Here is a 23,338-nt window from a genome sequence, read left to right as displayed (position 1 = left end):
AGGGCATGAGGGGTTAATAAGAATTATTATTATTTCTTCTTCCAGGCTCTGGAAGAAGAAAGATCTCAAATCAATGACCTAATCTTCTATTTTAAGGAACTGGAAACAAAAAAGAGCAAACTAAACCAAAAGCAAGTAGAAAGAAGAAATTAATAAAGATTGAAGCAGAAATAAATGAAATAGAGGCCAGAAAAACAATAGAGAAAATTATCAAAACCCAAAATTACTTCTTTGCAGACAAACCTTTAATCAATTGGATAAAGAAAACAGAAGACTCAGATTATGAAAATCAGGCATAAAAGCAGAGACATTACTACCAATCTTACAAAAACAAAAGAATTATAAGGGACTCTATGAACATGCATACCAATAAATTAAATAAACTAGATGAGATAGACAAATTCCTAGAAAGACACAAACTACCAATACTGACTCAAGAAGAAATAGAAAATCAGGATATACCTACATAAGTAGTTTCTGAATTAGTAATCAGAAACTTCCTACAAAGAAAAGCCCAGGACCGGATGGTTTTAACACTAAATTCTACCAAATGTTTAAAGAATTAACAACAATCCTTCACAAACTCTTCCAAAAAGTAGAAGAGGAAACACGTCCCAGTTCATTCTATGAAGCCAGCCTTGCCCTGATACCAAAACTAAATAAAGATATGAGAAAATTATAGATTAATATACTTCATGAATGTATATACATACATACATATGCAAAAATCCTCAACAAAATATAGGCAAACAGAATCCTGCAGCATATGAAAAGGACTGTGCAGAAACCACCCCTGATCAGAAAGCCCCAGCCCAGGGCCATGCAGATGAGGCAGAGGCATAAGAAGACACCAGCCAGAGGGGCAAAGGTGTTTCTGACCCAGGCCCAAAGGAAAAGAGGGCAAAGAAAGCAGGAGGTGGATATGATGGCTACTCTGGCTGCAGCTGCCAGTGATCAGAAAACATCTTCTTGGTGAACATGTTTTCTTCCAAGTCAGCTCACACATAGGAGACTCAACATCTTAGCCCCTTCTCTCTGTGGCAGGTCTCTCCCACTGGTTCCGCACTGGCCCCGCCTGAGTTATCTGCTTCAAGAGGCAAGCTTGTTGTCTGCTCTCGAAGTGAGAGAAGTGAGGGCTGCTGTTTGCCCGTCTTGCAGCTTACTTGGCTATAAAATAGCAGAAAAGTAAAAAATTAATATATAAATCCCTGGGGTAATAAAATAAACTGTTTATTACTCACCTCCCAAACTACTATGCTTAAAGATCTTTCTCCAAGCTTCCAGTCAAAATGGCAGAGTAGGTAAATGCCTTCCCCCATGACCACATCAAATTTGCAACTACACTACAGACTCACCTGAAGTCTAGCTGAACATAAGTCATAAGCTGAACATAACTAAGGGTATAAAGAAGTTGTAGAGACTGGTAGAAGGGGTGAAAACACAAAATTGGCTAGTCCTATACCCATGTGTGACAGTTAAAAAACCGGATTGCCCTGGTCAGCATGGTTCAGTTGGTTGAAGCATCATTCTGTAAACCAAAAGGTCGTGGGTTTGATTCCTGGTCAGGGCACATGCCTAGGTTGCAGGTTTAATCCCTGGTCAGGGCACATACAAGAGGCAATCGATCGATGTTCCTCTCTCACATTGATGTTTCTCTCCTCTCTCTCCCTCCCTTCTCCTCTCTCTGAAATCAATAGGCATGTCCTCAGATGAGGATTAAAAGAAGAAGAGAAAAAAGTCTGTTCTCCACATCTGCCTTTGTCTTTAAAAAAAAAAAAATCATGATATCTCAACTGTGGAGCTCCCTCTTCAGGAGCCAAGGATCCCAGCCCCACCCCAGGCCACTCAGCCCAGTGTTCCAGTGCCAGGAACTGAAGTCCCAAGCTTTGGGCTGTGAAAAACAGCAGGGATTATAGCTGAGTAAGACAGAGGGTTTCTGGAATCCCAGGTGTTCCTCTTAAAGGGTGCACACAGACTTACTTGGACTCACTTGCTCTGAGCTCCAGCTCCGGGGCAGCAACTAGAAAGGTGCCAGGGACATACAGGGAGAAACTGAATTTTGTGGCGTCAAGGGGAGGGCTGTAGGGGCAGCTTTGAAGCTGTTGTTCCCATGCTGAGCCCTTCCCCTGCAAACACAGGTGGGCACCTTATCTGAGTCTCCATTGACCTGGCTAACACTGCTTATCCCCCTACTAATTCCCCATGACCCCACCCCACCTACTTTCAGGTCCACTCAAGCATTTCCAGTGACTTTTCCATACAAATGGCCTGTCTTGGCTCATGTTGCCGGCTTTCCTAAAATTCCTCAAAGGTTCACAAACTCCAGAAAGCATCTGGCCTCTGCATGCCCTGAACCTCTTGCTAAGCAGCCCCAAGCCTGGCACTAGTGGCAGCAGGTCTCAGTTTGCAGCTTAGTGTTTTCCAGGCACCTCCAAGCCCAGCACAAGCTATAACTATCTGCAGATCACTTTGTAGCTCAGACAAGGTGGTCCCAGGAAGAGGGAAGGCAGTGGCTGAACTTGGCCTACACCAGAACCCTTCCCAAAAAACCCCAGACCCAACACACCTGATGGACTGCTTCAGACCATACCAGAGCATCACCCAACCAGAAGGAGATGAGAGAGAACACAGAACTGAACGCCTATTTGAAGAAATTACAATAGAAAACTTTCTTAACCTGGTGAAGGAAATAGACATACAAATCCAGGAAGCACAGAGAATATAAAAGAAAGATGAACCCAAAGAGACACACCGTAATTAAAATGCAAAAGATTAAAGACAAAGAGAAAATCTTAAAATGAGCAAGAGAAAAGCAGTTAGTTCCCTACAAGGACACTCCTGTAAGACTGTCAGAAGATTTCTTTTTTTTTTCTTTTTTCTTTCTTTAATGTTTATGCTATTACAGTTGTCCCATTTCCCCACCTTCATCTCCCTCCACCCAGCCCATACCCCACTCCCTGCTCCCACAGTCAATCCTCACACTGTTGTCCATGATCCTTCATGGATGTTGTTTGACCAATCCCTTCACCTTCTTTTAATCAGTCCCCACTCTCCCCCTCCCCTTTTACAGCTGTCAGTCTATTCCATGATTCCATGTCTCTGGTTCTATTTTGCTCATTAGTTTATTTTGTTCATTAGATTTCTCTTATGAATGAGGTCATATGATATTTGTCTTTCATTGACTGGCTTATTTCACTTAGCATAATATTCTCCAGTTCCATCCACGCTGTCACAAAAGGCAGGGATTCTTTCTCTCTCTCTCTCTCTTTTTTTTTTTTTTTTTTTGCTATGTAGGATTCCATTTTGTAAATGTAACATAGTATTTTATCTGCTCATCTACTGATGGGCATGTAGGCTGCTTCAAGATTTTGACTATTGTAAATAGCATTGCTATGAACATTGGGGTGCATACATTCTTTTGAATTGGTATTTCAGAATCTTAGGGTATATTCCCAACAGTAGAATTGCTAGGTCAGAAGGCAGTTCCATTTTAAACATTTTGATGTAATACCACACTGTTTTCCACAGTGGTGCACCAGTCTGCATTCCCACCAACAGTGCACTAGGGTTCCCTTTTCTCCACATCCTTGCCAGCACTTGTTGTTTGTTGATTTATTGATGATGTCCATTTTGGCAGGTGTGAGGTGATATCTCATTGTGGTTTTAATTTGCATCTCTCTGATGGCTCGTGATGTTGAGCATCTTTTCTTACGTCACTGGGCCTGCTGTATGTCCTTCTTGGAGAAGTCTATTCAGGTCCTTTGCCCATTTTTAAATTGGATCATTTGTCTTCCTGGTGTTGAGTTGTATGAGTTCTTTATATATTTTGGAGATTAAACCTTTGTCTGATGTATCATTGGCAAATATGTTCTCCCATACAGTCAATTCCCTTTTCATTTTGATAATGGTTTTTGTGGGGGGTTTTTTAGCTGTGCAGAAGCTTTTTAATTTGATGTAGTCCCATTTTTTTCCCTTGCCCTAAGAGATATATCAGTAAAAATATTGTTATGTGAGATATCTGAAATTTTTCTGCCTATGTTTTACACAAGGATTTTTATGATAAACCAAGTTATATTTAACTCTTTTCTCCATTTTGAGTTTATTCTGGTGTATGATGTGATTTGGCTGGCTAGTTTCATTTTTTTTGCAAGTACCAGTCCAGTTCTCCCAACACCATTTACTGAAGAGACTGTCTTTACTCCATTGCATGCTCATGTCCCCTTTATCAAATATTAATTGACCATAGATACAGGTATTTCTGGGCTCTATTCTGTTCCATTGATCTATGCATGTGTTCTTATACCAGTGCCAAACTGTTTTGATTACAGTGGCCTTGTAGTGTAGTTTGATATCAGGCACTGTGATCCCTCCAACTTTGCTTCTATTTCTGAAGACTGCTGAAGCAATTTAGAGTCTTTTTCAGTTCCATATAAATTTTTGGAGAATTTTCCCTTTATCTGTGAAATATGCCATTGATATTTTCATAGGAATTGCATTGAACATATAGATTGCTTTGGATAGTATGTACATTTTAATGATGTTAATTCTTCCAATCCATGAACAGGGCAATGCTTCCATGTATTTGCATCTTCCTCAATTTTTTTCTTTCAGTATTCTATAGTTTTCTGCGTACAGGTCTTTTACCTCCTTGGTTAAATTTATCCCTATGTGCTTTATTTTTTGTTGTCATTGCTATAGTAAATAGGACTTTTTCTTGATTTCGCTTTCCGATAGTTCATTGTTGGTGTACAAAAATGCCATCAATTTCTGAATATGGACTTTGTATCCTGCTACTTTGCTAAATTCACTTACTGTGTCAAGTAGTATTTTGGTGGAGTCTATGGGGATTTCTATGTACACTATCATGTCATCTGTGAATAATGACAGTTTTACTTCCTTATTTCCAATTAGGATGCCTTTTATTTTTCTCTTCTTGTTTGATCACTATGGCTAGGACTTCCAGTACTACATTAAATAAGAGTGGTCAAAGCGGACACCCTTGTCTTGTTCCTGATCTTAAAGGAAAGGCTTTTAATTTTTGCCCATTGAGTATAATGGCAGTAGGTTTTTTGTATAGGGCCTTTATTATGTTAAGGTTCACTCCCTCTATTCCAACTTTGCTGACTGTTTCTATCAGAAATGGGCACTGGATTTTATCAAATGATTTTTCTGCATCTATTGATATGATCATGCAAATTTTGGTTTTTATTTTGTTTAAGTGATGTATCACATTTATTGACTTGCAAATAGTGTACCATCTTTGCATCTGTGGAATAAATCCCACTTGATCATGGTGTATGATCTTTTTAATGTATTGCTGGATCCAGTTTGCTGAATCCAATTTTATTGAAGATTTTAGCATCTATGTTCATCAGAGATTTTAGCCTGTAATTTTCTTTCTTTGTTGTGTCTTTACCTGATTTTGAGATTAGGATAATACTGGGCTCATAAAAAGACTTTGGGTGTCTTCCCTCTCCTTGAATTTTTTGGAATAATTTGAAAAGGATAGGTGTTAGTTCTTCGAATGTTTGGTAAAATTCACCTGTGAAACCATCTGGTCGAGGACTTTTGTGTGCTGGGAGGTTTTTGATTATTGCTTCTATTTCACTAGTTCTTATTGGTCTATTCAGGTTTTCTGCTTCATCCTCATTCAGTTTTAGAAGATAGTATGTTTCTAGAAATTTATCTATTTCACCCTGGTTGTCCACTCTCTTGGCCTATAGTTGTTCATAGTAATTTCTTACAATCCTTTGTATTTCTGTGGTATCAGTTGTTACTTCTTCTCTTTCATTTCTGATTTTATTTATTTGGGTCCTCTCTTTTTTTTTTCTTCATGGTCCTGGTTAAGGGTTTGTCAATTTTGTTTATCTTTTCAAAGAAACAGCTCCTGGATTCTTTGATGCCTCGAACATGTTTTTAGTCTCTATCTCATTTAACTCTGCTCTGATATTAATTATTTCCTTCCTTCTACTCACTCTGGTCTGGTTTGTTGTTGTTCTTCTAGTTCCTTTAGGTGTAGGGTTGACTGACTATTTGAGATTTTTCTATTTTCTAGGTAGGCTTGTAATGCTATGAACTTCTCTTTAAGGACAGCTTTCACTGTGTCCCACAGGCTTTTGGGATGTTGTGTCCTCATTTTCATTTGCTTCCAGGTACTTTTTGATTTCTTCCTTGATTTCATTGTTAACCCATTCATTATTTAATAATATGTTAATCAGCCTGCATGTATTTGAATGCTTTTGAGTTTTTTTCTTGAGGTTGAATTCTAGTTTCAAGCCACTGTGGTCGAAGATGCTTGATATGATTTCAATTTTCTTAAATTTGTTAAGGCTTATTTTGTGTCCTACTGTGTCATCTGTCTTTGAAAATGATCCATGTGCATTTGATAAGAATGAGTATTTTGTTTCTTTGGGGTGAATTGGTCTGTAACTATCAATTAAGTCCACTTGATCTAGTGTGTCGTTTAATGCCACTATAACCTTGTTGATTTTTTTTGCCTGGAAGATCTGTCCATTGTTGGCAGTGGGGTGTTAAGATCCCTTACAATAACTGTATTGTTGTCAATCTCTTTCTTAAATTCCTCCAAGATTTTCTTTATATAGTTAGGTGTTCTTATATTGGGTACATATATGTTTACAAGGCTTATATCCTCTTGTTGGACCACTCCCTTAAGTATTATGTAGTAAACATCTTTGTCTCTTGTTATGGCCTTAGTTTTTGAGTCTCTTTTGTCTGATATAAGCATTGCTAGCCCATGTTCATTTTCATGTTTATTTGCATGGAATAATTTTTTCCATCCCTTCACTTTCAGCCTGTATAAATATTTTGTTCTGAGGTGGGTCTCTTATAGACAGCATATTTGTGGGTCACGTTCAGCTACCCTATGTCTTTTGATTGGAGCATTTAATCCATTTACATTTAAAGTTATTATTGATAGGTATTTATTCATTGACATTTTTCCCCTTTGTACCCGAGTTCCTCTCTCTATCTATTTCTTCTTCTTCCTTAAGTAGTCCCTTTAGCATTTCTTGCAATGCTGGTTTGGTGGAAATGTATGCCTTTAGGCTTATTTTATCTGGGAAACTATTTCACCTTACATTTTAAATGAGAGCCTTGATGGATAGAATAGTCTTGGTAGCAGGTTCTTGTATTTCATTTTTGGAATATTTCATGCCAATCCCTCTGGCCTGTAGTGTTTCTGCTGAGAAATCAACTGATAGCCTTATCAGAGCTCCTTTGTGGGTAACTAATTGTTTATCTCATGCTGCCTTTAACAGTCTCTCATTGTCTTTAAGTTTTGCCACTTTAATTGTGATGTGTCTCGGTGTGGGCCTCTATAGGTTCATCTTAATTGGGACCCTCTGTGCTTCTTGAACCTGTGTGACCCTCACCAAATTAGGGAAATTTCCTGTCATTATTTCCTGTCATAGAAAACAGGTTTTCTATTCCTTGCTTTCTTCTCCTTCCGTTATCCCTATGATGTGAATATTGTTATATCTCATGTTGTCCCAAAGCTTCCTTAAACTAGCCTCATTCTTCCTGAGTCTTTTTTAATTTTGTTGCTCTGACTAGGTATTTTTTTTCTACCTTGTATTCCAACTTGCTGATTTGATCCTCTGTTTCATCTAGCCTGCTTTTAATTCTTTATAGTGTATTCTTCATTTCTGATATTGCATTCTTCATTTCCAATTGGTTATTATTCAAGGCTTCTATGTCATTTCATGCTGATGTAGATCCAACTAAGTTCCTTGTAGTTCTCATTAAGTTCCTTGAGCATCCTTAGGACCATTACTTAAAACTCTATGTCTGATTAATTGCTTGCCTTGATTTCATTTAGCACTTTTCTGGTGATTTCTTCTTTTCTTTCATTTCAGGATTGTTTCTTTGTCTCCCCATTTTAGTTATCTCTTTGTGTTTGTTTCTATGTATTAGATTGACCTGCTTTGACTTTCTGTCTTGTACAGTGGCCTTGTGTGTTAGGAGTCCTGTGGGACCAAGTGGTGCTGACTCCTTAATTTTCTAATTTGGATGCTCTAGGAGTGTCCTTTACACGGGTTATGTGGACTCTTCTATTGTATTTGGGTCCTGATTGTTACTGGCTCATTTGTTGGTGAGAACTCCCCTCCAGCTGGCTGACTAAGAGGCTCAACCCCTACCACATCTCGTACACTATTGTATAAGCACTAGCAGAACAAACCAAAGCAACACCAAAATGAGCAACCTCCTCCAAACACAACAGCAATATCAACAAGAGAACAAAGAACAATAAAAGCGGAAAGAGAAATGGAATAGTAGAGAAAGGAGAAAAGGAAAAAGAATATGAGAAGACCAAAGGAAAGAAAAGTGATTATGAGAGGAGAAAGGGGAAGAAACTAATGCTAGTAATGAATAGAAAGAGGAAAACAAGGAAAAGGAACACAGAAAAAGTAACAAAAATAATAAAAGGAGAGAAGAAGGGGATAATGGAATAATCAAAGATAAGATAGGAGATATGAAAGAAAAGCAACAAAAATAAAAGAAAAAATAGATAAAAATAAAAAAAAGGCTATGAAAAAGAAAAAATAGCTATAATAATGAAAAAAAGAACCATGTAGATTCATCTCAGCAGAGTTTAGTGCTTGCCTATTGGTTCCTCTCTTTGGATACAGCTCTGATGTCTGAGTCTGGTGTAAGCCAATGTCAGGTGCTGTCCACAACCCTCAGCAGTTTTTTCAAAGGTACAATTGATCCACAACTTGTGGCTGATTCCTCCAGGCTTGGCTTCTCACAGGGTGGGCCAAGTTGCTCTAAAAAGCTGGCTTTTATCAGCACTGGGTTCAGAGGTGTGTCAGTAAATGTCCCAAGTCACCACAGGATCTGCCTCTGCCTGCTGGCCTTCTGTCAATCTTATACTAGTCGTAGACCTAACTATTTCTGAGAGGGTTCCTGGCAGAAACAGGGGGCTTGATTCCTGGATCTGCCATCGCAGGTGCCTTTCAAACTTCAGGAATGATGGTGGGTGTGTTCCCCGCCTCCCCCAAGCCTCTAATTCTATCTGGAATTATTTTCCTGTACTCGGCATGGTGGAGCCCCTAGTAGGCCTCCACAGACCAGACTTTGAGTCTTCTGGATGCCAGGAGGGTGATTCTGTGGCTCTCCCGTGAGGGGGATGCACCAGTCTGTTTCCCAAGAAATCCTGTGGATTGGTTGCACCATACAGTCAGTCTCTGACAAAGAGGGCTGAGTCTGTTTAGGTTGCTGCCTCCTCAGCAAAGATCAAGATGCAGAATGGGAGGAAAAAAAGGAAAAATAAACAAACAAACAGAACAAAACACGGAGACACAGCAAAACTAAAAAAAGGACAAAAAATGTGCAGGGTGGACAAACAGGATTTCAGAGGGTGTGGTGAGCAGAATTCCAGAGGGCAGAGAAGCAGTATCTCACAGGGTAAATGGTTTTCCTCTGGGATGGGCTACGTCTTCTCAAGAAAAATCCTGAAAATCCCAATGCCACTCTCCTGAGTCTCTCCCGAGTTCCTCCCCTTCCAGCCTCTCCTCCTGTGACTCCAGTCAATGCCAGCCTCCCTTCCTTGGGGCCCAAGGTGAGTAGCCTCAAACACAAAACCTGTGCTTTGCCCCTTTAAGGGGTCGGGGGGGAAAGACGGTGGGTTTGTCTCCAGGGGCTTTCATCTCTCCTGAGCAGAGAGAGCCCCTACAGCCTTTCACCCCTGGGTGTTACCTGGTGGGCCAAACTTGGCACTGGCTCTCTGTGTATGGGAGCACAGTGTGTGGTCCTGGCTTCATTCCTCTCAAGGGGAAGCTCCTGCAACTACACTGCTGCCCCCTGTGTGTACAGGGCCAGCCCCTTTAAGATATCCCTGCCCTTCCTTCTGGCCTAGGGGTGGTTTTTTGACCACGGTTAAAAGTCTCTTTTTCAGGCAGCCTTTGGTTTAACTTGGGTGACTGTTCTCCTCTTTAATTTTGTTTCCAGTCTTGTTCTGGGAGGTGGTGCATGCTATATTCTCCTACTCTACCACTGTCTTGTCAGATCTCTCTGTCAGCTGATTTGGCAAGAAATGTTCGAAGTGCTGAAAAGTAGGGACCTACAACCAAAATTACTCTACCCAGCAAAGCTATCATTTGGAATTGAAAGACACATAAAGAGCTTTCCAGACAAGAAAAAGCTAATTATCACCACCAATTTAATATAACAATAAATGTTAAAGGGTTTTCTTTAAGAAGAAAAAGATCAGAAACATGAATAATAAATGGCAATAACTACATACCTATCAATAATTACTTTACATGTAAATGGTTAAGTGCTCCAATCAAAAGACATAGGGTGGCTGAATGAATAAGAAAATAAGACCCATACATATGCTGCCTACAAGAGACCCACTTTAGATCAAAAGATACACACAGACTGAAAATAAAAGGATGGAAAAAGAAATTTCATGCAAATGGAATCAAAAGAAAGCTGGAGTGGCAATACTTATATCAGACAAAATAGACTTTAAAACAAAGGCTATAACAAGATAAAAAAAAAAGGACCCAACAATTCTACTTCTGGGTATTATCTGAAGAAACCCAAAACACTAATTCAAAAAGACATATGTACCCCTATGTTCATTGCACATTATTTACAATAGCCAAGATATGACCTAAGTGTCCATCAATACATGAATGGATAAAGAAGTGGTGCATATACACAATGGAATATGACTCAGCCATAAAAAAGAATTAAATCTTGCCATCTTCAACAACATGGATGGACCTAGAACATATTGTGCTGAGTGAAATAAATCAGACAGAAAAAGATAAATACCATGACTTCACTTACATGTGGAATCTAAAAAACAAAATAAACTAATAAACTCATAGATATAGAGAACATTTTGATGGTTACCAGATGGAATGGTGGTTTAGGGGAAAGGGTAAAAAAAGGGGAAGGGATTAAGATATGCAAATTGCCTGTTATAAAAACAGACACAGGGATGTGAAGTACAGCATATGGAATATATAGTCAATAATGTTGTAATAACTATGTATGGTGTTGGATGGGTACTAGACATATCCAGGTTATCACTTTGTAAGTTATATGTCTAATCACTGTTATACATCTGAAACTATATAATATTGTATGTCAACTGTAATTAAAAAATGATGTAAAAATAAATAAAAAGAACAATGGCAAAAAAGGAAAAAAAGAAAAGTTCCTTCTCCAGTAAAGGCCAGTGGTTTTTAAGAGTGCAGTAAATTGTGTGTACCTTCCATGCATCTGGGTTACACACACACACACACACACACACACACACACACATACACAGCTTTGTGCTCTTGGAGAATCAAATGTATTTATGTTAAAATACCCTGCCCCTGCTGCTCAAAAGTAAAAGAAACAAAACTGATGCTTTCCTTGAAGAGACTCTTGTAGTCTTACTTAGACAAATTCTTTGCACTAAGCTGTTTTTTGACCACCCATCATCCTTTGCACAATCATAAAAAACCTTCTTGAAGCTAAGAAATGCCTACAGAGAGCTGCTGTTTAATGTCTGCACTTCTTTCTTCTGCATTAGGTCACCATGCCTGTGTCTCAGCTAAGTAAGCCTTGGCCACTGTGGTGAGGCCTCCACAGGGGCTCCCAGCCTCCCAGCGGAGGCCATCTTGCTCTCTGTGCGTCTACAGCTTTAGCTCGTTTAAGAAGTGTCTGCTTCTAGGAAAGTCCTGTGGCATAGGCAAGGTGTCCCCTCTTCAGCACAAAAGTGTCCCAGGAACCAGGCACCCAGCTGTCACCTGGGCTCCAGCCACTGTCATTCACTCATCTCCCTAGAATGGGCAGCAAGAAAGGTTCCAGCCCAGGCCCTGCCCCCTTGGTCAAGTCAGGACTCCATGAAGCAGGACTGTGGAGAGGAAGGAGCACTGACCAAGGGTGAGGGTCTAGTCACTGGGCTTGGCTCTGCCACCGAGCTCCATCTAAGAGCCCCAGTCTTACCATCTATAAAACAGAGGTGCTCTGGCCAGGTGGCTCAGTTGGTTGGAGCATCATCCCACACACAAAAAGGCTGCAGGTTTCATCCCCAGTCAGGGCGCAAACGGGAGGCAACAGATTGATGTTTCTCTCCAGTGACCCCTGCCTGCTCTCTCTCTCCCCCCTCCCTCCCTCTCCTCTCCTCCCTCTCTATGCCCCTTCATCTCTCTCTAAAGTCAATAAACATATCTTCAGAGGAGGATTAAAAAAGGGAGGGCAGCTGTCCCACCCTTGCCTCTCCCCAGGTCAAAACGTGTAGATGGTGCAAAGATGGTGGCAAAGAGTAGGTAAAAGAAGAGATCCCACACATGCTGGTGGCCTCAGGACACAGCTCCCAGCCCCAGCAGCCCAGACTCACCTGTCCAAACACATAAAGCAGCCCAATCGTGCCTCCGGTCTGCCCACCCAGGACTGAGGAGATCATGGAATAGACGCCACCACTGCCGACGCCGCAATGCTCCCCAACACCGATGCCAGAAAGCACGGTCACGAGGGCCACCAGGATGACAAAGGACACCAGAAACACACCCATGAGGACTCCTGTGTTTCCCTGCAGTGGAACAACAAGGAGCAAGGACAGGGGTTAGGATAAGGAGGCCTCGGCAGAGGTAGCTCCCCCAACAGCACCAACCACCTCCCCGACACCCCCAGGGGAGGGGCAACCAGAAAAAGATGATGGCAGCACCATGGGAGGAAAGCCTGGAAGAAATTCCGGATGGAGGGAAATGTCCTTGCTTCAGATTCTTCAGTGACTGCCCATCACGCATCAGATAAAGTCAAAGCTACTGATGAGGCCACTCTTACTCTGTCCCCTCTCCAACCTCCTAGTCTCTCTCATCCCTTTGCAACAACCCTTCAATCCATTCTGTGCCCCAGACTGAAGTCACACATTCTCACCCCACCACCCTCTCACCATGCTGATCCCCTGCCTGGAATGTTTTTCTCGTTCAATTCCTTGCTAGGGCACCTCAACACATCCTTTAAGACTCAGTGTCCAGGAGCCTCCTCCTCTCGGAAGCAGTCCTGTGCCCCTTGTTCTGGGCTCCTGCTGCTCCCACAGTGTAGCACCTACCATGGTGCTTATCACAGCGAGTCTGTCTCCAAGTTGGTCTTTATTTCTGGGCTGGGAGCTCCAGCAGGTTTATGTTTCATTCAGATTTTCTCATTTCATTGCTTGTATATTTTTAATGAAATTATATCATTACTATTTTTTCCTTTGTGTGTGCTTTTAAATTGTCTTCATGTGATAATAAAATATCTAGTACCAATCTTTAAGTTTTCATACCAAAAGTACCACTCTCACATTTTTCAATTATAAGTCTGATGTTAAACTATGCTTTAGAGTTAATATTGTCTATGTATTATTTTTGTTAGGGTTTTTTTATTTTTTATTGTTTATGCTATTACAGTTGTTCCAGTTTTCCCCCTTTGCTCCCCTCTGCCAATATTGTCTATTTAAAAATCATTTTGGCATGACCTATACTTACTTTAATTTTATGCCATCTCCTAGAAGCTCTACCTTATTTTTGGCATTTCACATTTGCCTTTTTTCCCATGATCAAACATGGTTTTTCAGGTAAAACTAATGTCAAAACTAAAAAACAGATCACTTTAAGGCAAAAGGACATATTTGTGTGGTAGGTAGCTTCCAAGATGGCCCCAGTGAGCCCCACCTATGGCACTCAAGCCTTTGTGGAATCACCTCACCTTGAATGGGGGCTGCATCTAGTGATTCACTTTTAATGAACAGAATATTTCAGAAGTGATAGGATGTCACTTCTGAGATGAGGATATAAAGACCGCAGCTTTCCTCTGGGTGCTTGCTCTCTCTCTGATTGTGGGCCCTGGGGGAAGCCGGCCTCATGCAATGAGGCAATCCTGTGCAGAGGCCCACGTGACGAGGCCTGTCAACTATGCGAGTGATCTTGGAAACAATCCTGCCCCAATAAAACCTTCAGATGAGACTGCAGCCCTCGCTGACAGCCCAGCTACAGCTCCATGATAGACCTGAGCCAGAGGTGCCCAGCTCCTGGATCACAGAAACTACAGGATGACATATTCACCACTTTAAGCTGTGAAGTGTTGGGGATATTAGTTATACAGTAATAGGTAACTAACACAACCTATACTTTCACATTGGGGACAAACTGACACTTCCAGGTTTCTCAAAAATAAATAAATAAATAAATAAATAAATAAATAAATAAGTAAGTAAGTAAGTAAGTAAGTAACCCAGTTAGAGGGTTCAGAGGAGGCCCTTAAAAATCAGAATAGAGAGAGGTTACCCTCCTGTCCTTCCACTGTGCCATAACCATCCCCTGCAGGGAGCAGGGCCTCGTGGCCCAGGCTGTCCCTGGCCAGGCCTCCCTCTGCCACAGTGGTCGGTTGATGGGCCTCCCTTGGACACAGGCTGAAGACATGCCTGGCGATGAAGCGGCCTGCAGGAAAAGGCAGAAAAAGAGGTCCATCCCAGAAACCTGAGGCCGCTGCCAGGATGAAAAGTCTGACCTGGACACTTTGTGTTTTTGTAAGTGGAAGCCCCTGTAAGTTTGGGAGGGGTGTTAACGGCATGAAGTCTTAGCATCCACACTGGAGAGGCTGCTGACTCTGCCCTAAGATTTCCACACATTAATAAAGTAAAAATCAGACCCACCCTGGATATGGTTAAGGCTGAACCCTGGGCCAAGCCCTTTTTTAAAAGAATGCTTCTATTTTTAATTCTCACCATTTTAAGTATTGGATTCTGCAAGGCCATAATTAAAACTCTTTGGGATGGGATATGAATTTATATACACTTAAAGGCTAGATCAAAAAATTCAATTTAGGGCTCTCTGATATTAAGGTTTACATGAACATATGGAGAGAGAGAGTTAGTTAGTTAGTTAGCTAGTTAGTTATATGTTTTCTCTGGAGAACACTGACTAATCCATTCTACACCTTGTATGGCCCCTCTCCCTTGCACCTGTCCAGTCCAGCTCACGTTTCGACACCTGGTTTAACCACACCTCCTCCAGGAAGCATTCCTGGACTCCTCAGCCACCACACATCCACAGCCTGTTCCACTCCTGAGAGATTTAATGATGCTTTGAGACCTCTTTTAGATTCCTGATGTAATATCTAACCTGTTGACTCATCAAGGAGAGGGTCTTATATTTTGCAATTCTTTTGGCACACAGGGGTGCCTGGCTCACACTGGCTGCTCATCAATGATTGTTGACAGTCTGGCCTTTTGTTCTGAGCAGTCCCTTGAGTTTCCTGAAGTTCCAGGGAGAAGGCACTGTGTGAAGGGCTAAGATCTTCTCAGGGACATACATCCATCTGCCTGGAAGGTATGCTTTCATATGAGATATAAAAATGAGGCCCTTGTTCCTTCTACAGAGGAAGACAAACTGACACCCACAATCTCATGCAAAAGGACTGCTCCAGGTAATCTGGCCCTGAGTGCAGGCAGTGTGCACCTCTCACCAAGCCAGTGTGCACCTCGGACCAAGCCTCCCCGGACACAGCCTTACACAGGGGTCGGTGTGCAGTGGAGGAGGCAACCATGTGGGTGAGGAGCTGGAACCACCAGGAGGGCACCAGATGAGTGGAAGAATACCAGGAAAACTGGAGAGGGTCACAAATTGGAAGCAAACGTACCTCTTGCTGACCCACCTCCAGTACCGTCCATGATGTACCCTGAGTTCTGCGCTCGCATTTCAGTAGTTAAATCCAGGGTGAGGCCTGCGCTGGAACCTCTGGGTGAGGCCCAGCCTCTCAGGATTTTCATTTGAAAAGCAACACTAGCTATTCAATGTACCTGATCCTTGTTTCTGTGCTTCAGGAATCTGTCACCTGCACCATAGAATGCCCAAGGGTGATAGCACTTCCCATGTCACAGGTCCACAAGAGACTCCAGGGCCACCAAGCCATCACTCACCACCAGCCAGCCGGTCCTCAAGAAAAGGATAACCCCAAAAATGTTGATCATGCAGGATGTAAACACACCATCCCAGGTCCCGAACAGCACTGGCTCCCACACGAACAACTGGATCTTCCACCAGGGTTGGGGCTGGGCCAGGGCCCCCTGGAAATGGGGCACACAGAAGTCAGCTCAGCAGCACCAGGGAGGGCCAGCACAGGGAAGGGAAGGGAAGTAAAACAGAGAAGACAGGAGAACTCAGCTTTAAAACACTCCCATCTTAGGCCCACAGGATAGGCTTATGTGTATGCAGACACAGTCTTGAAGGTTGAATCTGCAAAAGGGTCACTGTTCTCTCCTAATAGCAGTGATTCCTGTACCCGCATGTAGCAGAGACTAGTCTTCAGCAAGCCCGTCCTCTTTCCTCTGGCCACTCTGGAGACTGCAGTTCCCAGTCTCTTTGAAGGTAGGTGTGGCCCTGTGACTGAGTTCTGGCCCCTGGAGTACAGGTCAAAGTGCTCCTGCCACTTGGTGAGTGTGGGATTCCAGTTCCAGGTCAGGCAGGGGTCAGGAGTTCTGAGTAATGCCATTGTCCCCTATAGCCCTCCCAGTCTTGGGGAAGGCACGGAGGAACAGCAGCTTCTATCTCTTTCAAATCTTTGGGTAACCTTACTTTACACTTTTTGCTCCTCTCACCCTTCTAACACTTCTGTAACTAATTCTGTGTACTAAATTCCCTCTGTTTCAAATACCCAGAGTAGTTTCTGTGTTTTTGACCAAACACTGGCTGATACGGTGATCTCTAAGCCCTTTTTCAGGATTCTGAGACATCGTATGGCAGTTGTCTAGGATCAAAGGCTAATAAATAGTTAAACAGATACCTTCCTCATTTTTCCAGTTCAAAAATAACAAAGGCACTTATGCAACACTCAAATGGAAACTCTTTACTAAAAAGACTAAGCCTTGTAGAAATATTAAAATGAACTTAAACAAAACCAGAAGCAACTCATGCTGTGAACTGCTCTTGCAGAGGCTTTGTCACTAAATTCAGACATCAGTAGAGTCTTGCGATACCCTCGACACCCACAGCAGTGATCACGATCTCCCCTGGGACAGCACTAAGACCCACAATGAACCACTGTGTGCAATGAGTCTAACTGGTGGGTGTATGTGATCTACAAACACAGTGAAAGGGCAGAAAATCAAGAGTGCCGGGGGGAGAAATCTAAGGTCAGAATCACAAGGGCATGGCTCCCGAGTGGCTGAGGATAATGGAGGCGCCCATGATCCAGGGCCAAAGGTTGAGGCCAACTATGCTTGGCGAAAACAGAAAGAGGGGCGCCCAGCTCCTTTTTCCCTCTTACATCACACACCCACAGACCACAAAATCATCAGGGATAGAACTGAGGCCACAAGGGACAGATGGGCCAGGGGACTGCTTGGTGGCCCCTGTCAGTCCCTGACTGCAGCTGGAACTTTTCTTATCTGTGTGTATTTCTGTTCTTCTGTCTTTCACAACCACAAATGAGGAGTCTCCTGAAAGTCAATAAATGTGAGAACAGCGATCTTGACTCAAAGCTAGGACCCTGCCAACCTACGCTTGTCCTTGAACAAATGGTAGCAAGGGCTTTGTGTGGTGGACATAGGATTGTTTGCCAGGATCCTAATCTCACAGTTCAGGATGTGGCCCAATTTCTTGTTTCTGCGTGTGTTCAGCTTCCTATCCATGGCTTGTTACAGGCTTATTATTTATTAGAAACAGTAATAATAATAGCAACAACCAGCCACAAAAAGTAATGATTTGGAGAGTGCTTTCAGCTTCCACACCAATTCTCTCCTTTGGTCCTAACAATGACCCTGGGAGGCGGGCAGGGAGAGGGGCCCTGTTTGTATAACCAAGGAACGAGAGTCTGGGAGAAGAGACACCTTGCCCAAGTCCACAGTGGCATTTGAATCCTCCAGTGCAGACTGTAAAATCTGGGCTTTGCCTTGCAGGAATCCAAGTAACCACAGATTAGTTGTCCTCTTCTCTCCTAAATTTCAATCTTTTAGGTTTAACTTTCTCACATCCTAGAATTGGCTTAATTGTGAATACATCTGCCTTGTCCCTAAAACTCCCATTGTGATTTTCAGCACGTTATTCCTCTTTCACCTCGGACTTCATATTTTCGCTCTGAAGGCTGTTTTTGCTTATGCTGTTTACCTAAAGTCAAAGTCACACGAAAAGCTTTTCACCCCCTGGATCTCATTAGACTTAATCAGCATTAAAGGTGCTTCACAGATGAATGAGGTAGAATCTCTAAGAGACCCTTAACTGTGAGAATGGAAGTACAGATAGTGTGAATGGGGTCTGGTGGCTAAACTACAACAGCTTATTTCGAGATGTGTTAGAGGAGTGTGCCTACCTTTTCTAACCAAGTGACAAAGGAATATAACTAAGTCTTCACAAAGCCTGCTCATCAGACTCGCAGGAAGAGCCTGAGTCCGACCCTCCCACTGCAGTCCTCAGAGAGAGAGCCCAGCATAAGTCCAGAGAGAGATGGGGAGAGAAAGAAACAAAAGCACAGAAAAAGGGGCAGAGGCTGAGACAGAAACCCTAGAACAAAATGCCAAAGAGGTAATTCAGAGACCTGCGGGGATATTTGCTAGGGCCTCCCTGCACTGACACACTGTCTCCAGACATCAACACAGGAGCCCCAGCGCAGTGCTCCGTTCTCACCTCTCCCTTCTTCTCACCTCTCCCTTCCCAATACATCCTCCAGACTCACCACCTACAGGACACCCTCAGCCTTTTGCTACTGCTCCAGAGTTAAGCTTTCAGGGAGTACTACTTAGACAACTCAAACCAGCTGCCTTGCATCACTAGTAACCACTTGGGCCATTTCTGGTATGATCCCATGCATTGGAGTTGGTGTCAGAGTCATACCACAGCAAGCAATTCTCTGGCACCAGTTACAATTCAACTCAATTCTGACACTATCTACACAGAGATAATGTCAGATCCCTCAGGATAAGGGCTCAGATCTTCAAGACTGTGTCTCCCATCTCCTTGCAGATGCCATTTGCAAGTCCAAGTAGTCAGTCACCTGGGCTTCTGACCTACAGGCTAACGATCAGAGGTTCCTGCAACCCTCTCCTTGGGGTCAGTTAATTTATTAGAGTGGCTTGTGGAACTCAGAGAAACATTTCACTTACTAGATTACCAACTGAGTATAAAAGGATATAACTCAAGAATAAATAAGTCAACAAACAACAAGTGCTGGTGAGGATGTGGAGAAAGAGGAACCCTTCTGCACTATTGGTGGGAATGCAGATTGGTGCAGCCACTGTAGAAACTAGAATGGAAATACCTCAAAAAATTAAAAATGAATCTGCCTTTCAACTCAGCTATTCCACTTCTGGGAATATATCCAAAGGAACCCAAAGTACGAATTCAAAAGAACATAAGCACCCCCATGTTCATTGCAGCGTTATTTACAGTTGCCAGGATTTGGAAGCCGCCCAAGTGTCCATCAATAGATGAGTGAATAAAACAACTATGGGACATTTACACAATGGAATGCTCCTCGGCCATAAAAAAGAAAAAAATTTTACTCTTTGCAACAATGTATGGATGGACCTGGAAAAAACTATGCTAAGTGAAATAAGTCAGTCAGAGAAAGACATGTACCATATGATTTAGCTCATATGTGGAATCTAATGAACAAACTATAGTAACAAGGAAAATGGGGACAGACTCATAGATGGAGAGCCGGCTGACAGCTGGAAGTGGGTGGGGTTCTTTGGGGTTCTTATGGAAGCGTCATTACATACACTTGATTGATTCTATCATTGGCCACTGGTGATTGATTCAACCTCCAGCCCTCTTCCCCTCCCTAAAAACGCCAGCCCTCTGATCACATGATTGGTTCCCCTGGACGCCTAATCAGCCACAATCCTCAGGTGTTTTCCAAAAGTCATCTCATTAGCATCAACCAGGTTGTGATCAAAATTGGTTTGTTATGAATATCGGGACATCATTGTCATTCTTACCACTTACCACTTAGAAAATTCCAAGGATCTTAGGAGCTCTATGCTAGGAATGGGGATGAAAATCAAGTATGTAGTTCTTATTAAAAATCACAATATCAGAACTAGGTAGTCTACAACCGGCTCTGGCTCTGCTCTGGAGCCCTCTCCAGCTCATGTAGCCCCTGCTTAGATGGGCCGAGGGCAGGTCCGGGGGCTGGAGGTCTGGGGGCTAGAACACTAGCAAACATCCTACAGCAGGATGGACTAACAGCCGCTCCTCATATGCACGACCCCACAGCCAGCTGCCTCCTCTGTGGGAGGGTAAGGAACCCCCTTATCTTCAATATGCCTTCCCAAAAAGACCTGGTTCATGGATTCTCCCTTTGCATCTCTACCCAGTAGTATCCATCACCCAGGGCAGGGGGAGGTGGGATAGCTGGCTCACAATAGGCAATAGTGGGGCCAGGTCTGGGGGTTGTCTTGTTAAGCTCTGGGGGAAAGGTCTGATCCCAAATGTTGAAAACTGTCTTTACCCTCAAATTTGGTCCCCAGTCATCAATTTCAAAACAGCAAGAATCCCATTCAACATTCTATGACACAGACAGAACAGATTGTGGGGAAAGAGATGAGAATACAACATGTGCTGTGCCTAGTACGGCATCTCCTGGAGAGGAGAGGTGGGGACTAAGAAAAGATAGAGGTGGGGAATAAGATTAAGGCAGGCAAGGAGCCAAGAGGCCCCTCAGACCTCATACCACAAACGTGCTCAAGGGTCAGGTTCCTTTCTTTCCTGCCAGGGACCAGCTAGGAGCACAGGGGTTGGAGCCTGGACCCGGGTGATCACACCTCCATGCTGCTCACTGCTAGGATGTTCCTTCCTGAGTTCCCAGGAAAAGAGGCAGGCCTCCCTCCCCCAGAGCCCAGGGGCCTGCCCCCGACATGGAGTTCAAATGTAGGAGTCTTTTTCCTGTGCATAGAGAGTCTCTACACTGAGCAGAGCACCTAAAAAGGGAAGAGGAAACCACTAAGCTTTCTGCATCCAGCAAGCAGAGCTGAGTGAGCAGAGTTCTGCTGCAGGCGGCGATGCACGCTCACTCAAGCCTGGGAGCCTTTCGCCTCCAGCAGGCCACCTGCCAGGTCTTAATGAACACATCTGAAATGCAAGATGACTCCTTTTCCCTTTTAGCAGCTGGAGGAAAAGAAACCAGGTGAGAAACTCTGCTTCTACCCACTCAGGTCAGGAGCAGGTCAAAGCAAGACTCAGTCTGCCCCTTCCTCCCGAAGGGCACCTGTGGAGGCTGGCTCTTCCTGGAGTAGACACACACGAGCCAGTGGTTTGCTTTCAGAAAGCTAGGTATTTTACTATTAATTACACAACAGAGAGTATCCCAAGCTGCTGCTAAACTGTGATCCAGTGGGAGAGTGAGCACCGCATTCCTTTCCTCTGGCTCTGAACTGGGCCCTGGGTCAGAGCCCACTCGTGGTAACCAAATGAGATGCAGGTAGCTACACACCTGCATCAGGGAGGGTTTATGTGGTTAGATGAGATGGTAACTGTGAAAGCTTTTTGTAAGCATGAAGAAAAACAAACAATTTTATATTTTTATTATTTTTAAATCATTTTCTGATAATTTTCACCTGAGGATATGTTTTTATTGACTTGAGAGAGAGAGGAAGGGGGAAAGACAGACAAGAGCGAAAGAGGGAGAGAGAGGCATTGGTTGTCTCCCATATGGACCCTGATTGGGGTTTAAACCCACAACCTTTCAGTGTATCGGATGACACTCCAACCAACTGAGCAACCCAACCAGGGCACAACAGACAATTTTAAATGAGAATGAGGGTGTCTTCAGGGAAGTCAGGAGGAGGAGAAAGTAAAGAGATCCTATCAAGGATGCATTTTCTATTTTTCCCGCTACCTTGTCCTCATGTTTGAGGTGAATGCCTGCTCTACAGAACAGCCCTGAAATCTGCCTCTCCAACTTCTGCCAGGGACCAGCCTTTCTCAATTGTCCTAGGAGTTCTAGAACAGCATCAGTGAGTGCTCTGCACCCACTGGTGCTGGAAACAGACACAGCTCTGCGGCAAATGGAGGTGAGGATCCATATGGAGTGGTCAAAGTCTGATTTCCCTGGATTCCGCTCTGGGCAGCACCCTTGGTCAATATTGATTTAGTCATTCCTAGAAACAGGAGCTCTTTGTGGCAGTGTGGGTGTCTTCGAAAGCCGATGTCTACAAAGAGTAGTCCCTGCTTGGTTGACCTGTGGTTTTTCCATGCCTGTTCACCCAAATCCCTGTCCAAGGCTAGAAATCTCCCACAACCTGGTCACACAACCACATGGCCCCAGGAGTGAGTGACAATACCTTCGGACACCATGAAAACATTGATACTGATGGGAAATCCATGCCTGAGTTCTGCCTCCGCGGACCACATCCTTCCTCACAGAGCTGCCACTCTGCCCTTCAGCACTCAGGCCCCAAAGACAGTGCTCTGGACATCTGATACCATCCTCCAAATGGCAAAATCCTGCAGAAACAATGCCACAGCCACTTAAACAAGAGCATCCCCATCTCCTCCCAGCATCCTCGGCAAAACAGCAGAGCCTTTCCTGCAGGACGCAGGCTGCAGAAGGTCCACCTGGGTTTAACACTAGGAGGAGAAACATAGACCCTAACACCCTCTCCCAATAACAGGCAAACCAGCTAAAACTCCATTTGCAAAAGGTTTCTTCTTCTAGGTGCTTCACTGGATCCGCCATTATTATATCTGTTTAAGAATTCTTATGGGCTTTCAGTCAGAACTGCCAACTTCCAGTAATTTGCCAAATGACTAACACAAAGGGGAGGAGAGGCACCTGCTCTATGTTCTCTTGGCCTTTTAGAAAACAGGGAGTTTTTCCTTTGGCCACATACATGTGAATCTACAAGAAAGGTGATACTGTAGACATCAAGGCAATGACCACTGTTCAAAAAGGAATGTGCCACTAATGTTACCACAGCAGAACCAGAAGAGTCTACAATGTCACCCAGCATGTGATGGGCAGTATTATGAAGAAACAAGTTAAGGGCAAGATTCTTGCCAAGAGAATTAATGTACATATTGGGCACACTGGGCACTCTAAGAGCCAAGATTGCTTCCTGAAATGTGTAAAGGAAAATAATCAGAAAAAGAAAAAAGCCAAAGAGAAAGATACCTCGGTTCCACTGAAGCTCCAGCCTGCTCCTCGCAGAGAAGCGCACTGTGCGGGAACCAGCGGAAAGGAGCCCGGGCCGCTGGAGCCCACTCCCTAGGAGCTCATGGCAGGAGAAGCGTGAAAAAACAAAAGACCACTGTACTGTTCAAAAAAGAAAGAATTCTTATGTACTGACTAGTTTTGACTTTTGGAAACACATTAATATTTTACATACTCAAAATAAAAC

General features: G+C 43.3%; 1 protein-coding gene across 1 annotated transcript in view; it reads right to left on the bottom strand.

The window, feature by feature from the left end:
* SLC12A8 (solute carrier family 12 member 8) overlaps positions 1–23,338 on the bottom strand; it is a 155,057-nt gene that overhangs the window by 113,938 nt on the left and 17,781 nt on the right. Inside the window, exons 3-4 of the mRNA XM_054574927.1 lie at positions 15,926–16,072; positions 12,365–12,556 (exon numbers count right to left, since the gene is read on the bottom strand). Coding sequence (XP_054430902.1) covers positions 12,365–12,556; positions 15,926–16,072 — 339 coding nt within the window. The remainder of the gene's footprint in view (positions 1–12,364; positions 12,557–15,925; positions 16,073–23,338) is intronic.

Source organism: Pteronotus mesoamericanus, unplaced genomic scaffold (assembly GCF_021234165.1).
Source record: "Pteronotus mesoamericanus isolate MK-2021 breed Mesoamerican mustached bat unplaced genomic scaffold, CSHL_Meso_final contig_27, whole genome shotgun sequence".
In the NCBI taxonomy this organism is placed as follows: domain Eukaryota; kingdom Metazoa; phylum Chordata; class Mammalia; order Chiroptera; family Mormoopidae; genus Pteronotus; species Pteronotus mesoamericanus.
Note: the sequence above shows the minus strand (reverse complement) of the source record. Positions and strands in the feature narration are given on the sequence as shown.